This window comes from Pseudorca crassidens, chromosome 16 (genome assembly GCF_039906515.1).
Source record: "Pseudorca crassidens isolate mPseCra1 chromosome 16, mPseCra1.hap1, whole genome shotgun sequence".
Lineage (NCBI taxonomy): Eukaryota > Metazoa > Chordata > Mammalia > Artiodactyla > Delphinidae > Pseudorca > Pseudorca crassidens.
In genome coordinates, this window is record NC_090311.1 from 13,895,270 (window position 1) to 13,913,634 (window position 18,365).

The window sequence follows — 18,365 nt, forward strand, 5'->3', positions numbered from 1 at the left end:
TTTGAATTTTCCACGGTTCTACTCTTCCTCTCTGAAGCATCTTCCTTTAAGTGTCTCTTTAACATAAAATGATCTTTTAAAAATTATTATTAAATTTTTTTATGTGAATGAGAAGTATTGGATGGCAAAGGTACTTAATGGGTATCTCATAAGAGTGCTTATGTATTTTTATTTATTGGTATGTTTATTTATTTGGTATGTTTATTTATTTGGTATGTTTATTTATTTATGGATCTTGTTTGCTTAAGGCAAGATGCCCTTTGGTAAAGACATCCGGGATGGACTTTGGCAACAATGTAGCATTGAGTAAAGGCTCCGGAACCAGAAGGCATGAGTTTGAATCCTAGCTTTGCAGTTTACTGCTTGCCCTTTAAGCAAATTACTCAACCTCTCTGTGCCTCAATTTCTTCATCTATAAAATGAGGATAATAAAAGCACCACCTCATAGGATTATTCTAAGGATTAAGTCAATATATTTCAATATATAAAAATTGCTTAGCACTGTGCCTGGAACAAAGAGCACAATAGTTAGTAATAATAGTCGTAATTACAAATCAGTTACAAATGCAAAGAAATCGTCTTTATTTTTCATATCCATTTAGTTTATTGTCCCTGCCTGTGAATCAAGTGAATGAGAAAGTCCAGCTCTGTCATCAACTATAAATGACCATCTGAGCATCTTGAGATCACAGTTTGCATTGGTATCATGATATGCGTGTATTAGACTTCAAAGTGTGTTTCAGAACTCACTTTGTATGTCTTCAGTTTTTTTTCCATCAGCTTGATCGTGGGAATTAGCAGAAACCTTTATGAGGTTTTCCCCTTGTTGCCAGGAGGCTGCTTTTGAAAAACTCCCCTAAACTAAAATTAATAGCAACCACAGCTAATGTACTGAATCTTTTAGACTCTGTTCAATCAACTCCAATTAGTCTATTGTAACAGTTTAAATTTGCATTGTTGTCATGTCTATCAAGTTTAAATTGCTAGAATATTAAGGATTTGGGTTTTTGATAATCAAGCTCTAGCTTTCATGTAGGGATTTACTCAATGGAGTAAATTGGTTCCTTGAACCAGGAGCAGCATAATATCAGCCAAACCGTTTTTATAAAAAGATGAAGACTTTGTGCCCTTCTTTAAAAAAAAAAAATTAGCCATTCAGTTTGTTCTAGAAATTCTGCTGTTAGTATCCTGTAAGAATTACCACCACCCCACGCCCAAATAACCAACTCTCAGGAAAACTAAGGGATGCCATAAGAGACTTTTTTCCCCCTTATGTTCGCTTTACAAGAATTTACCAGCCTCCATAATGAATTGTTATTCACTTGTGAGTTAGTGCTGTGACTTTTCCAGCATTTCATCCTGAAAGTATTCATGTAGTTTTCATTAATTTTTAGGACTTTGCGAATGCCATTTTTGTGCTCTGTCATTTACATTTTGTATTTTGCCACTGACCTTTTTGTTCCTCCAGAAACATTCTTTCTTCACTCACTTAGTCAAACTTGCAGCACTCACTATTTCAGAGTTAGTTTTCCATGGGAGAAATGAGGAAACATTTTTATTTTAGTCAATATGAAGATTTGAGTATTTCAAAGTGTGGAGAAAGGTAGGAACACATTTTATGGACATGGTGAGACTCTTTCATTTTACTGATTATATTCCACCAGTATACAAATATTCAAGGTATCATTTGAGGGAAGTTAGAATAAGAGATACATATTCAATAGAATCATTAATATTTGGATAGAGAAATAAGAACTGTGTAATTGGCAGGATGGAGAGGAAACATACTGAAGGGAGTGACTTGTAAGTGAGCAGAAATTTTCTTTTGAGCTCCCTAGTAGCCAAAGCCAAAAAAAAAAAAAAAGGGTGTGTGGGGGGATAGAGAGGACACAAACTTACAAACTCTATCATCTAGTAAAAGAAATAACTTATTTTTTTTACATGGTTCAAATGTTTTGCAAGCATCAAACTGGCAGAGGTATTTACTATGTAATCTTTTTATAAAGGTCATGGAATGAGAAAATGAAAATTCCAGGGGGCAAATAAGATGCTAAAGTAGCACAACTGCATAGTGGGAGCAAATTACAGAGAGAAGTTTGATAGGTTTGTTCCTCAGGTGCATTTGAATCTCTGAGATTTTTTTCTTCTGCACACAAAGGGTTATGGAAAGGCTAAAGGTGAGATTACAAAGTGGAGAAAGGAAGCATCATAATTGAGGCAGAGGCAGCCTGAGGTTGGGAGAACTCATATCCCAAGTTAGTATCTCCCTTAGGGGCCACAGAAACACCTTTTTCTTTAGAATTTTTCTTACGGGGCTAACTGGTATTTCCTTGATTTACCTAGACTGTGGGCTACAAAACTGACATTTCTAAGAGCAGCAAGTGCCTCTTGGAAAACATTGGACTGCTTAAATAGGATGCAATAATAATAGTGTTCATCATCATCATCATCTTAAACATTAGGCATTTTTCTTTATTTCTTTTTGTATGTAAGAAAAATAACAGCTCTGGCTCAGCTCACCCACTCTCCCTCCTTTTGAATTGGCTTCAGTTGCAGAACAGCAGCAGGCGTTGGTGTGTATTCAGAAACAGATCTTGCTTTTCTACAAGGACAGATTGTTTAAAGCTCTCTATAGTATTGCAGTCAACAGTTACCCAAGGGCTGAGCAGAGCTGCTCTGAAGCACATCTTACGTTCAGCTTCATATTTATACTTTGAGGAATGAACTTTCTTGATCTTTCTGCCCTTTTCTCTTTACCCCGACATCCCCATGCAGCGTGAGGCTTGTCACAGGCAGGAGGGAAGGGCCTTTTGAACCAGAATATTCTATAATGTCACAAATTTGTCTGCTCAGACGGTACAGAAGAAATAAATGAGAAAGGCAGACACTGATGCTTTGTGAGCTGAGGCTTTCTACCAGACCAGGGAGGATCTGTGTCTCCCACGTGGAGTAAGTCTAGAGGAGCTGCAGTAACAGAATGGCTGCACAATTTCCCAGCCCCTCTTAGATAGGTTTTTCAAATTATAACGTCATTTTTGGAGTTCATATGTTTGTTATACTGCATCAGACACATTCATATACAAATGTAAGAATAAAATTCCAAAGCCTAATATTAATAATCAAGGATTAGCTAGCATTTTGGATTGTACCCACCAGTCCTTTCCATTTTAGGAGATGATCTGACATTTCTTAAGGATATAGAGAGTCCCAAGTTTTTCTTTTTTTTTTTCTTTTTTTTTTGCGGTATGTGGGCCTCTCACTGCCGCGACCCCTCCCGCCCCGGAGCACAGGCTCCGGACGCGCAGGCTCAGCCGCCATGGCTCACGGGCCCAGCGGCTCCGCGGCATGCGGGATCTTCCTGCACCGGGGCACGAACCCGTGTCCCCTGCATCGGCAGGCGGACCCTCAACCACTGCGCCACCAGGGAAGCCCAAGTTTTGCTTTTTTTTTAGCCTCACCTTTCAGGGTTGTTCTCTAGCTTATTTTTTTAGACGTTCTAATTTTATTTGTACATTCGTGACATTTCATAAATTGCTTCGTTTTAAAAGGATTCCTTCTGAAGTTTCAAGAAAGACATACTAGAGTCTTGCTTTGAAAAAACTGTCTAGGATAGTATCTTCCTAACTGAAGATAGAAAAAAAGTAATGATGGAGCTTAGCTTCAATGCATAGAAGTTTTAGACTGATGTGCCCATAATTGTAGTAACAAGCCCTATTACAGTTTTCTGATCCTACCCAAAGAGCAGAAAAGTCCAAAAGGTAAACAGCCAAACTCTTTGCCACTTAATTTTTATAATCCTGTGTCTGTATTTTAATAGGAAATAAACCCACTTACTTCTCAATCACATTAAAATGAAAATGTTCATAAAAGCTATTTAAGGCTCAGGAAGCCTTCATGAGCCTTTTAAAAAGAGCTTTTTGACATCATTCCATTTTCTGTTTAAAATCAGAGCTGAGTTTTGGAAAGAATTAACTCTTGAGAGGCCAAATGATTCAAGTAGAGCTGTCAGAAAGCCATGCTCTGTGAGAAGTAAAGACTTCACAGTTCCAGTATTACTAAAGGACTCTGGTCAGTTGAGGAAACCATGGCCTGGGGTTTTAGAGTTTGTTAAAGGTCTGTACACAATTTCTCAGCGTGGTCCTGAAAAGCAGGAGTACCACCAAAGCAGAGCAGATTTCTAATAGGAGCATTTTCCAGCATGCTCTTGAAATTTTAACAAAACTTGGCCTTTTCACTTCCTGAGGGATTTTCAGCTCATCTGTTTTTCAGTACCATATTAATAAGCATCGAACAGAATTATTAAACTTGAGGTATGTGTTTGGTTTTAAGGTCCAACTGGAATATTAGCCACCTCAGAGTCCAAATCCATGCCAGTGTTGGGTTCTGTATCCAGTGTAACAAAAACAGCCTTGAACAAGAAAACTCTGGAGGCAGAATTCAACAGCCCGTCCCCCCCAACACCTGAGCCAGGTGAAGGGTCGTGTAAATTGGAAGGATGCACAAGTTCCAAGGTTACATTTCAGTAAGTAATGATGCTCTTTACTAAGTAGTGTGTAGAAGAATCTGTGATGACTAATTTGTGTGTTACTTTGCTTTGTTTCTCCTTAGATAGAGATTTCAATTTGGTTAGCCAATAAATACTCTTCTTCCTCTGTTTGATGAGCCAACTTTTGATTCCAGGCTCCTAGCTTAGAGGTCTTATTCTGATGGAAAGCAGACATGTATAAAGAGAATTCCATCCCTAAGCTGGTTTGGTAAAATCAGATTCTTCTTCTACACAAAGAATTGACTTGGATGATCCTTATTCAGCATCAGAAGACACTTAATCATTCTTTCAAGATTAAATACTTAGATCATCCCTCTTAATGGTTCATGAGCAGCCAAAGAAGATACTAGATCTTCAAACTTACTTTGAAGGGTATGTTTTTACAGCCTTATTTTCTAATTCTCAAAGATGTGCCTTAATATTGCTCTATTCTGAGACTGAAAACACGCTATGTAAAGAGTTACCTATATATGGCTTGAAAGTGGCACTTTGATTGACAAAGAATTAATCCTGCTATTGAATGTGTTTCAGACAGATCTGGTGGAGGATCAGTTTGTTTTATAACAATGGCAAGCTCTTTTTGAAATTAGTCTAGTTTTGCTTTAGTTCTCTTGCCAGGATATCAGCTGGTTTGTCACATAAAGAAAAGGAAGAGGTGAGACAAATCAGATCAGCAAATATTGTAATCATGGTTAATTAAACCTTTGATTTTGCGTTCTGTCAGGGGAGAAAGAACCCTTTTTTGTAGCTGTACCTGTCTTAGTTTAAAAGGTGAAGCCTGGACAAATGCAGTTGCGATTCAGTTTAGATCTATTTTTGCCAACTGGTATTTTCTTCCAGTCTTGCGTTTCTCTTGTTGGTACTATTAACTTTTTTCCCCTCTTTTGGAATGAATGACCTTCTTTGCTGATTTACAGTTTTATCTAATTTCATTGTGTTTAAAAAGTACATTTTCTCCTGCAGTCATGTGTTTTCTTTCTTTTGACTGGAGTCATTTGAACAGTTCTAACAGAAAAATGATCTATATTCATTCTTCGTCTGTCCTATTAAATTTGTTTAGCACCTAATTTGACACCAACAGTCTGGCTGCATTTGAACCAGTATCCAGACACAAAAGCAATTTGGCTGAGACAACTTAGTTTCTGAGAAATGCTATAGTGTGTGTGTATAGATTTTTTTTTCCTTTACCATTTTACACAGATAATCTTAATCAGAAAATACTGCAACTCCTTCCTTCTTTTGTCTGCCTTTTATTCTCCAAAAGTAAGTGGAAATTACATTTCCAAGAAAGGAAATGAAATAATTGCAGACCCAAGGTCTGCAAAATGTGTGCTGAATTGACAGTGAAAAGGATCCATTTGTTGACAGACACAGTTGTTAGATGCCATAAAGGCCTATGTGAAGCTCAATTTATTTCTCATCTTGCTTGTTCAATGACTGTTTAAGAGACACGTTTCTATTTAATTTATCTACTTAAAGCACTAATACAAATACTCTGTGCTGCTGTATTAACTTTTAAACTTTGTAATCTAATGCTTGATTATTCAGTTTTTGACATGCTTTAGCTGAAATAACTAACGCCATGCATTTTCATATTGACAGTCATTTACCAAAGAAGAGTGCCTTTCTGAAAAACGTGTTTCTTAAGTACAATTAGACTATCCAAATGAATCCAAGTGTCTTGTGTATGTACATGGTAATTATTCACTTCCCAGACGTGCTTCATTCATTTATGTTTAAACCTAGCTTTTTACTGAGTAAAAGAACTTAATGTAGTCATATGTAAGCTTTAAAAGTAAAAACTCATGGGATTTCTCAGGATTCCCTGAAAGCGGTTTAGCTACCAGGAATGAGAAGGGTTATTTTCAGGCTGTTTCTGGCTGGCTTTGGCTAGCAGGTTCATTCTGTTATACTAGCCATAAGGTAGAGGCAACCACATTGTCTTACCTCATAGACCTGGTTTGTCACTTTGAAGTGAGATCAGCAGTTAAAAAGTGCAAATGTTCCCTTTGCTTTTAAAAAGTGCCTTTGCTCTCTGGTAATGGCACCCTTATTTTGATCTGTGGCGACACCATTTTGATCTGTGGCGACACCACCACCACCGTAGTGTTTTTCAGGTGAGTGGTATTATCGGCTCTTGACAGGGAATCAAGGTCAAGGGAGGATATCAATCACAGTAGGCTCTAATGCATTACATTATTGCGAACACACACACACACACACACACACACACACACACACACACACACACACACACACACACACACACACACACACACACACACACACACACACACACACACACACACACACACACACACACACAGTCCCTGCCATTCTTATGCTCCCTTCCACCCTCCACTTTGGCCTCTCTGGCCTAGAATCATTCCACCCCAGCTCTTTGCTTTTGCTATCCCCTTTGCCTCAGATGCCCTTCCCCCAGTAGCTGCACTATCTCACCTCTGTCATTTCTTTGCTCAGATGTCATCTTTTCAATGAGGCCTACCTACCCTGACCACCCTATTTAAAATTGTAACTCAACTCCCTTAAACTCTGATTCTCCCTTACCCTACTCCATTTTCCCCCATAACAGTTATCTTCTAACGTATTACATACTTCATTTATTATATATATGCTTATTTTCTCTCTTCCCCTCCTAGAATGTAAACTCCATGAGGGTAGGACATTTTTTTGTCACTGGTGTATCTCAAACACCTGGAAAAACTCCTGCCTTATGGTAGGCTCTCAGGAAATACTTGTTGAATAAATGAATGAATGAATAAATACATTTTTAGTATCAATAAAACAGCAGAATATCAATTAATTAGAATACTCAGTTAACCAGCATTCCCCCATTATTCAGCAGTCACACATATACACATATATGTGTACATAAATATTAGATATTTTGGTTTATTTGGTTGCTTATTTGGGTTTTTAAACATTTTTTAAATGCCTAGGAGTCATTTACATTCAGTTTTGCATATCTTCTGCATCTTTGAACCTATACAAGATAAAGTTATCAGAGACAACAGAATACCCAGTTGTAAAAGAAAGATTCGGCTGTGCTCACTGCCTCAGGTGGACAGGAAAGTTTGCTAACCTACTAAGAAAACTTTTAAAGTGAAGGAAGAAACAAAGATGTTTTCTGCATAAGATCTTCACTTACCCAGAAAATTAAATAGCATCAGGCTATTCCCAGAAAGTTTATTTTCCTTTTAATTCCTAAAATCAACATATGTGTATGTTCCAAATTACTGAGTAACTTCTATCTGGTAAATTGTAGAGCCAGAGAGATATATGGATTTATTTCTTAGGAACTTATGAGACAGCAAGAGACACCTTTAATACTTAATTGCAAGGATTAATTAAAATTAACATTCTTGTCACCAGTCTGAGCAAGCAGGGTTTTTTTTTAAGCAAAAAGAAGAAAAAGAAAGAAAAAGATAATCAGGACTTGGAGAAGCCTAATTGTTTCTATTTATCTTTCAATAATAGCTTTAGAAATATTTGTGTCCTCAATTATTTCTAATGAATACATACTATCTAGTAATAATATCTTAAATCTAACAGTGAATTTGAATTTCATTAATTCCGATTAGTTGTTACTCAAACAGGAATTATGCTCATAATCTCCCTTTATGCCATGAGAGGTAAAGAGCTGACCAAGCGAATGGAGAGTATAAGCCTTATTTTTGCTTTCATGCTCTTCCCTTCTGATCCAAAATATTCTGACAGTGTTAAAATAGAGTAAGACTCATTGATTCAAGCTAATCAATGGCTGGGATGGTCAATGTAAAATAGGGAAAATTCCAAATTATAGAATTTTTAAAAGATAACGATTCCATTACTTTCAGACAGCTACAGTAAATAGGCTAACTGGAAATAGGCTAACTGAGTGTTGCACAGGGTCAAAAAAGCCAAGAATGATTTGTATTTTCACCAGTAGAAGACTGTAGACTGGACGAGGAGTAACAAGGAAACACAACATGATCCGTTTTCTAAATCAGTGTCTTTCCACATATGCACAGGGTGGCGAGCAGCACTGAATTATTTCCAGAACTCCAGCTCTACAGTGAGACCTCGGGTTCGGATCTTGGGTTTGCTATTTATTATCTTTATGACCTCGGGCAAGTCATTTAATCACGTGGAAGATGAGGGTAATGATGCCTACCTTGTAGGGTTGTCACGTAAATTAAATAATTTATGAAAAATATTTCAATAAATTCTTTTTCTATCTTAATATAAAATTATAATGCTGGGGCATTACTGGATTATCAAGGACAAAAGTTAGAGTTGAAAGCTTAGGTACTGAACACCTGGCTTATTGACTGGGCCAGGTTTCCTTGGGAAAATTATGTAACCTCTGTGTTTTGTTTTTGTTTTTTCACTTTTTGTTGTACTGTTTTTCTTATCTAAAATTGAGGCAAGTAGATGAGGCACTCTCCAGAGTCTCTTTCAGCTCTAGAATCCCAATAATTCCTCCCAAATGTGGTTGCTTGATAAAGATGTTCACAGTTAAGATAAAGAACAAGAGTTAAGCACATAGTTTTTACCCCCAACGTGTCTCTCAGTATAGATTTACAGTAAAATACAAACCTAGAAATATAAAATAATTTTTTGAAAAATTTTAATTTTCAAACTACATCTTAGGAACTTACAAATCCAGATTGAAATGATTGTTATCCTTCAGGGTTATATTCTTAAGGGTCAGGATACTCATTCCAGCCCTGTCACTATTGCTCCAAATGCTTTTAGACCTATTTGGATTAGAGATACCTGACCACAGAGGAAATAAATTGGACAGTCTTTCCTATCCATTTATTCTGGGGTGGAAAAAGTGGGTGAGAAGTAAAGAGTGCTTTAGAGCCACTTGGCGGGTTGTGTAAGAGAATTAGTGTCAGTTTTTATCTTGGTCAAAAAATGATATGGCCCATTTTAACCACTACTATATGTTCAACATATGTTTCCAAATGACTTTGGCTTTTGCTAGTTCATTCAGTTTTTGGAAATAGCCATCAGTTTGCCACCATTGCAGATGCATTTTTTAAAATGTGACACAGACCCATGACATGTCTCCCAGCCGTGTGTACAGAAAAGTACCATGCAATACAGTCAAGCCAAAGCTTGCTTCTTGAACTCCAGTTAGGTTGACAAGTTCCACATTTACACATTCTGGGACGTTGATTTAAAGGGTAACTAGGAAGTCAGTATTTCAGAAGCAAACGTAAGTTGAGCAGTAAGTAAGAAAATGCAAGTATAATTCCTAGGTATGGGTAGAGTTGTCTTCCATTTTAATCCTGTGTGAGGTACCTGAGACACGTTAGCTCTGTTATCCACAGAATGGGGAGATCTGATGATCTCGAGTGATGTAAGTGAAGTGAATTGGGAAAACATTTGGGGGTAAAAGCCTACAACCTTCCATTGTATATGTTTCGCCTCTTTATTTTTAAAATTTTCTGTTACTCTTTATCGATATATATTAATATATATCCATATTATAATAGCGTTCATCTGAGAGGAAATGTGCTTACATTGCTATAAGCAGGATGTCTATGTTGATTATAGATGGAGGCTATGAGTAACGAGCCAGTTTCCAATTTGGAATTTGCTTTGGTGATGTTTTGTTGTTGTTACTATCGTTTCACTAACATTTATGAAGCCAGTACTTTTATGTGTTGTTTTAATTCTTCCAAAGGTACTGAGGTTTAGTGACATAAACAATTTGCCCAAAATTCTGTTCCTAATCGATAATTGGGTCAGATTTCATTTGAACCTTCTTCATTCTAACTTCAGAGCCCATGCTTTTGAGCTATAGCATACTGCGTTGAGTGTATTAAGAGCTGTAGGAATGGAAGGGAAGAAAATGACTCTAAGGTTTCTTCTGTAGGAAGCAATGATTCTGTAGTTAAATTGCTCCATTTGCCCTATTCACATCCTGCTCCTCTGACCCTACATACTCACAGATAGTGTCATCTCTTCCTTTTTCTTTCCTCTTCCTAAGGCTAAACTAAGCAATTAATATATCTTTTGCCAAGGGAAGAAAATGTTACCCAGTAAAGCAAAGAATTCTGAAAAGGAGAGCCAATCTGAATTAGCAAGAAGACTTAAAAGAGATTTGGAAAGAAATTGTTTTAGTGTTTTTCATGTCAAATGGCCAATAAAGGGGCATGCTTCACAAATAAACTTTTGGAAATTACCATATTAGAATACCAGCCTAAGCTCCTTTAATCTTTGGCATAAGTTTCATGTACACATTTTTTATTTATTTACATTTCAAACATGCTGAAGATTAGTTCATTCCCAGAAGTCAAATACCTTGAAAATACCTGACTTGAACCACTGGATTAGAAAGGTGTTTTACTAAATGATAATATGACAATATAAAGATGAATCACTGTGAATACAGTTGTTTTAAAACATACATTCTACAGCCCCAAATAAATTTCACTGTTGCATCCACTTTATGCTGCACCTCTGTGAGTCAGCTCCACCTTTGGTCAATTACTGGTTAGCTCCTTTGAGTTTGTGGTGTAGTGTCCATTGTCATCATATTTTAGAACATCTCTGTTTTAAAGAAAGGCAGGACAAATGGGCCTGCAGTATGGAGAAAGAGACAAGCAGATCTTACAAGAGTTCTACATCACAATCAGGCAGAGACCCAAGAGTATCTTGTGTTCTCACAGTCTTGCTTTTTTGTCTCTGAACAGTCTCATCTAGAAGTGGCCTTACTTGTCTGTATTGAGCTTTATTCATCTGTGCTCACTTTTTCTATTAATTACTTTCAGAAAGGTGAATATCCGCCTGACAGTTACAGTTAAACAAGGGAGTCAACCTCAAGGATGATTTGTCATTTCACCTAGTTACATCTCTAGAACCTTGCTTCAAAGGGGAGAACCCAGTTTCCATTGTAACTGGTGTGATTTGCAGTGATTTCATAGCTGTGTCCTCATCTCTTGGTCGTTCTCAAAGATGCTTTTAAGCCACAATTGCCAGAGACCCTTCCAGTTAATACTTCTCTAATTCATCATGCCCCTCTTCAACCCCAGAGCTCCCCAAAACTCTAAGCTTTATCAAGCTCTTTAAAATTTCCTTTTCAACCATCAGACAGGCGGCTAGCTTGCCTTTTTTGTTTGGGAGGTCAAAACGGGTCACATTGTGCCCTAGAAGAATTTAAAAAACAAAAACCTATGTAGCAATTACAGGACTTCAATTTCAGTAGAAAAATGACCGTTTCCAGTGCAGCCATTTTTATTTTAATTTGCATTTAATTTCTAGGTCTGTGGTGTCTCTAAATACGTGTGACCTGTGGCCCCGCACAGATTAATTCTTGTAAGATTAATTTTTGTAAATGAAATTGAAAAGTATTGCTCTTTTGCATTGCAGCTGGAGAATCTGAGCTTTTGAAATATGTTACCAAATAGAAATTGAGATTCTTCACTTACTTTAGAGGGATTTGGGTCAACATTTTGTTCAGATGGAAAATAGAGAAGTTTTTAGTGCTTGTGGTGGAAAGAATAGGTTTTCTTCCTGTTACTCCCAACTCTACCATTTCCTCCCCTCCTCCTCTCCTCTTTTCTCTCCTTTTGTGTATGTGTGCATATGTGTATTTGCATGCATGGTGCGAGAAAGGAGGGCACCTTCCCTGTACTTAGCAAACATTTGTTTCTGAGAAGAGACTACTAGCTAGCAAATGAACTGCATGGAAGTTACTGCTTAATCTGATGCTCTTATACAATTAAAGGATTTGCTGTGCTCTCAACTGTAATCTTAGTACGGCTGAATTGTGTACTGACACTGCAGGAAACAGCTCTGCTCAGCAAAGCACTACTACAAAGGTTCTCCATGTGTTCCTGTACATGGACAATTAAGTTTTAACAACAAAATTAGCAGAAGAACTGGATGTTCTGGAAGTTGAGATCTCACTCAGTCTCTTTTTCCTCCCCCCTCCAAAGGAGTTTTCCTGTGGGCTGCCCAGAAGATCCGCCTGTCAGTTTTGTCTTACAGGTGTTCTGAGTTGCCTTACAGACAGCAGCTTCTTCCACATTAATTGTTGAGGCTATATTACACCTAGTGTTAAAGTTCTCTTGCGTAAATCTCAAAATAATTGTTAAAATGCTGCTGAGTAATTGTCAATTCTCTCAAAGAATTAATTGCCTTCTAACATTTGCCTCCAGTTGCAAACACCTATGATTTTAAGAGACTTAGCATAAAATATATCATTTCTCCATGGAGAACCATATTGCTTTTGGTGCTTTGTCATTTTTTAAAACATCTTTCAATAGTCTGCAGTATTTGTGTTTCCTTTTATTTTTATATAGTGGAGTAGTGGAGACTTAAAATTTATTCAAATAGAAGTCTGGCTAAAACTTAAATGCAATTTCAGATCTGAGGATAAATTGACTTAATTTCTGAAACCTGATAAATGCTTTTCATTTAAAATATATTTTGTCATATAACTGTATGAAAAGTAACACACTGAATGCTTCATGACTTCCTGTCTTAAAAGAGAGTTTAAAGTATATAATATAGTAAATTTAAAGAAAAATCTTTTAAAATTTAAAAAACATTGCTCTGAAAATTAAGAATGAAAATGCAAACATTCTGTGCATGGCAGCTTTCTTGAGGAGCCAGTGTTATTTATATATGGTGTCTCTTGTGGAAGCCTTTATGTTCCTTAAAATATCTCTTTTAAATAATATTCACATTTCATAGCTGAGATCTCAATGGATTTTCCATGGTGACTTAAAGTTGTACAAAATTACAAAAAGCTTAAAAAGTAGCCAAAAGAAGTATCATACACATTTAAGAATCTTTGCCTGTGCTAAAATCAGTCGTAGTTCATGCTTTATCATTGATTTTGCTGGCGAGAATGGTCCAGTTTCCTGAGCCTCCCTGCCCAGTGTATTTTGGAATCTGTAAATGTGCACAGTCCAGCTTACGCTAGAAGAATAAAAGAACTGGGACAAGCCTTCGTAACGTGCACTGTGGTCTGAGATATAACCCGTGCACTGAGATGGCTGTGCTGCAGTTTTTCCACCAAAGAAACTATGGCTCAGTGTGGACACAGAGGTCTTTGCCCAGCCATTGTTACCTCTGTTAAAAAGGAATTCTTGTTAATCTTATGGCAAATTAGCATCTAGAAGCTGATGTCAGATTTTCAACCATGGCGGTATTCTGTTGTTTACCAATATTATTTTTCATAATTTAAATGCTATCTATTTTTCCCTCAAATAGAAGCTGACCCAAATTGGCAAACTAATTTATTCTTTGCACTAAAACGCAGTTTCAAAAGGTACACAAAGCCAAAAGAAATTAGCTTCGTTTTTTCTACCTTCATTATATTTAAAAGTATTAGAATTAGCAATAATATAGAAAGTTTCATCTTATGTTTGAAATTTTATTTTGGTAAGTTTTGGATAAGTGTGTTAAAATATCCTGAAAAATAGGATGTCTGAGAGAAACAATAAAAACTACCTCTGTTGTAATGCCACTACTGTTCACTGCTGTAGTAACTGTATAAAGGGCTTGGGGGGAAAAAAAAGTAAGACTTCTTATTTTTACACAAGGGAGGATATAAAACTGACTTCCTCTTTGGAGTTTTCCCAGGAAACTACTTTATAAAGACAAATTTAAATCTTGCCGTTTTCTGTCCTTGAAGGTGGTAAATATGATTGTAGCTTTATCCATTTTTATTGTAAATGAAACAGAGTTCAGACCATCCGGCTGTGCGTCATCTGTTGGATGGCTGCCACAGACTAATGCAGGCGTCCCACTGGGAGACCAGAGAAGAACTATACTTTGATTCACCAGATTGTGTTAAATAGTCCAGCTGTTGCGATTTGAAAGATAGTTACCTCAGAAGTGAAATAGAAATGAACTTGACATTTATGCCTCAAACCATTTTTACACTGTTTGGCAGTCAGCTTTTCAGAGGTAGCATTTTATAAAATAACTCTCACTGCTTAAAAGTTTCATTCACTGTAATGTTCAAAATGTCCCACCTTTATATTATCAGTAGAATTAAGCTTGAGTGATATGCAGAATTTGCATGAAATAAGCATTTTCCCCCTTCATTTCGTGAGCTTTGATTGTATTCAGTTGAGCTCAGAACCATGTCTATTAGGACTCTTTTGGGCATTAGTTAATTTGAATTGCAGCTGAAATGTTAGCTCGAATGTTGCTGAATATAATTGGAATGTGGAAAGTCGATTTTGAAAGGAATTTCATTGAATGCAAACCATGATGTGCTTTTTAAAAATTCGAATGCTGCAATTTCATCTCCTGTAACACAGTCTGATAAGTCACTGAGTCCCTTTACTATAAAGTTCAACTTTGGCAATACCGTTTGCAGCTGTTCTGATTCTTCTGGTACCAGTACCAGTTGGAGTCAGCAGGTGGCCTCACCTGCCCCAGCCCTACCTCTGGCCCTCTTGCAGGTGGGGGAGAAGTAACTGCTTTGTAAAAGAGCAATCAAGTTGTACTTGGGCATCAGGCTTCACAGAGTGGTATAGATTGATATATTGTCTCCTAGCTTTTATTTTGCTTTTGGGTTTTTCTTTTTGTCTTGAAATAGCACTTAACAAATGATTTAAAATGACCCATGAAAATATCTATTTGATTGGGTTAAAAATCACAAGCAGTATGTTGTGGTAAGAAAAAAAAGTACTGGACAGGAAGTCAAGAGTCCACAATTTTAATCCTGTATCTGCTGTTAACAAATTGTGTGCCCTTGGACAAATCATGTAACTCACTCTTGTTTGGTGTCTTCACCTGACAAATGAAAAGGCTGGACTAGTTCATGTCAGTAATCCCTCTCAGACTGAACATTCCATGATTTTAGTCTTTATGTCACCTATAAAATTTAAGGTTTACTTGGAGATTTTGCAGCATACAGGAGAAGGTCTGCCGTACGTTTTATGAATACTGAATTTTAATTCCTTATTTGTGGTCATTGCTCTTAGATGAAGAATTAAAGAAGAAAAATTGAATGGAATAATAGTATACGGCAATTCCCATTGGATTGTTGCATTTGAGCAGCTGGGATTTTCACCTTGGGGGAGAAGCTTCAGATTTAACCTTGTAGAACCTGCCACTATGGCTGCCTAGAGCAAGAGCCTGGGTTCTTGGCAACATCACTGATGGAGCTTTCTGGCTCTTCCCATGAGATGGGAATGGAGTTAGAAATGAAGCCTAGGAGGAAGGCCCTTCATTCCAGAAGGAGCCCTGGGCAGCTCCCCATGGGAACCAGGAATGGACTTAATGATGTCAAACCAGGAAGAGCTAGCTTTAAGTCACAAAGGAAAAAAAAAAACCAACAAAAAACGAGGGGTAGCTTGAAGGGATGGATTTTATATTTATAGTTCTGAAAGATGAAGCTGAAAACAGGGATTCAGAAAGAATCAGTAAACATGCCAGAATCAGCCTGTGGCATCATTATCATGTTTTTGGAAGATGCCTTTGGTAAATAGCTGTGTGATGTTGTGGAAAAATCAGGAACAGGAAGATAGGAGCTTCTGATTCTTGTCCTGGCTCTGCCACTGATAAGCTGTATAATTTTAGGTCAGGCTTTCCCTCTCTCCAAACCTCATTTTCCTCATCTGTAAAAGGACTAGTTGGACTAGATGATTGCCATAGTCCCTTTTAGCCTTAAGCCATTGGGATTCCAAGTCAGTGGTCATTATCTTCAAGAAAGTAGTTACTCTGATTCTCAACACATAATTTTCCACTGTGCCAAGTTCAGTGATAATAAAGGTGTTCTCAAATTGGAGTGTACAGGTGACTTAATAATAGATTAATCTATTATTAAGAAGCCTACTTCAGGAAAGAACAGTTCTCTGGACTGAGACAATTCCAGGACAGTTTCAGCCTGGCAATACAAAGTTTCTGAGTTTTCAGTTCAGTCAACATCATTTGTTGCTGTTGTGGAGCCCTGAGAGCTCCCTCGAAGTTTTCAGCCTCCAGCTGATGAAGAAAGCATTTTAGGATGTGTTTACCACCCCTTCATCTGCAGACACACATGGGCATGAGAACTTCCATGGTAGTTCTACAAAAGTGATGAAGGTCAGTATGGGTTGATGGAAGTTGCTCACCTAGAATGAGATGGATACTTCCTTTGCATGCGTAGAGCAGACTGGCTGGCTTCTATACAATGAGGCTTAGACCCAGGGTAGTGGAACCACACTGGGGACTTGACCAGCAGACTTTGTGTGGCTTTGACTGTAACAACTTTAGCTAGGCCAGAACTTGGAACTTCATTTCTGAAAATTCCCTTTCCCATTTGTTTCCAGGTTAGGGTTGTCTACAGGAGAAATTTGCACGAGATTTAGAAAGTGGGAGTGACATAATAGTCTTTTTTTTTTTTTAATGCTCCCAAAAGTCTGCGTAGGGCAGGCTCTTTTACAATTCATGCGCGTTGTCACCTAGTTGGCATGTGGCACAGCTGGCCCACAGTTTCTCCAGCTCCCCACATCTCCCTTCCAGCTTCCCCAAATCTTAGGCCAGGTGCATGTGCAAATTCCATGTGGAAGGGCTCCAGTTTATCCTGCAGCTCATCTGCATCATCGGGATTGGTGACTGTGAAAGACAGGTGCTGCTCTGGTTTGTCCTCAGCTTCTTGCCACTTTTCACCCAAGTTCCTTTTCAGCTGCAAGACCTGCTGATTTCAGGCCCAGCATAATACACAGAGGCAACAGACTCACGTAGACTGCCTAACTAACTCACTCGCTCCATTGCCTGAGGTCTAATGCCTATAATGAATCCTTTATGCCATTCATGGGGGTTTTGCTTCTCAGACCATACCCTAATGGACTGAGCTTTCCAGGTGTTGCCTGGGTCAGAGAAAGTCAAGCCAGATACCAACTACATCCCATATTGATTCCCAACGCACAGTAACAGATATCTTGAGAAGTGGATGGGCCAAGGTAGATGGGCAGTGTCATGGTGTTTTCTAATGACAAGGGTGTTGACAAATCCAGGCAAAAATAAAGGAATCTGTCCTCACTATAGTATAGCTTTCCTCTCAGGTCATCTCTTTGCTTTTACGGCCTCCAAAGAAGACAGTTATGTGCTAGTCACTTATGAATGATGATCAAGTCACATGGTAGAACTGGATAGCCCTATGGAGTGGTTTTCAGACATTTGGACAGATCTCATAGTACCAGGTGATGAAACTGAGGTCACTGGGTTTGAGTTTTGGTACCTGTGGCTGGATCGTGCAGGCCACTTTGTCTCAATAGTTGATCATTTGTTCTGTTACTTCTGTTGTATAAGAGAGACCTTCAGACCTACTCACACCAAAGCCTTGGTTTCTGCACATTCATTCTGAGCCTTTCACACACAGTAGTTCATTAGTATTTGCTCATTTGTTTACTCCACAAACGGATGGCATAGATCTGTGAACAAAGCTGAACAGTCCACCTCATGGATGTTTACATTTTATTTGAAGAGAGAGACATTAAACAGCTGGTTGCCAGTATTTAATTATAACTGTGGTAAATCCAACAAGGGACAAGTATTAGGTGGTAAGAGAGTGTCTAACCAGCAGATCTGAGCTAGGGGTCAGGGAATAGTAGAAATCAAGTCCTGGTGAGGGGCTGGTAGAGCAATGGGCAGACCCTGGCCAACAGTTCATCAGTACACATCCTGACATCCAGAGGTGGAAGTGGGACAGTGGCGTGCTGGGTCATGGTTAGTATCCCAGCATTTGCCAAGAAGACCAGATAAGTCTGAATAGCCTCTGCCCTGCCTACTACACACCCTTCAACCTCCAGGCATCAGGTCAGCAGTCCAGTACCTTCAGATGATGGCTTCTGACCTG

At 38.0% G+C, this 18,365-nt stretch overlaps 1 protein-coding gene across 5 annotated transcripts in view; it reads left to right on the plus strand.

Annotated features, from left to right (window-relative positions):
* The window catches only part of SHTN1 (shootin 1), a 101,901-nt gene that overhangs the window by 80,990 nt on the left and 2,546 nt on the right, over positions 1–18,365 (plus strand). For 3 of the 5 annotated variants that reach the window (XM_067709285.1, XM_067709287.1, XM_067709288.1), the window contains one exon: positions 4,330–4,522. The exons of 1 other annotated variant lie outside the window; for it this stretch is intronic. In XM_067709285.1, the coding sequence (XP_067565386.1) occupies positions 4,330–4,522 (193 nt within the window). Of the gene's footprint in view, positions 1–4,329; positions 4,523–8,577; positions 8,634–18,365 lie in introns of all 5 variants that reach the window. One more of the 5 variants, XM_067709286.1, reaches the window with a different exon arrangement.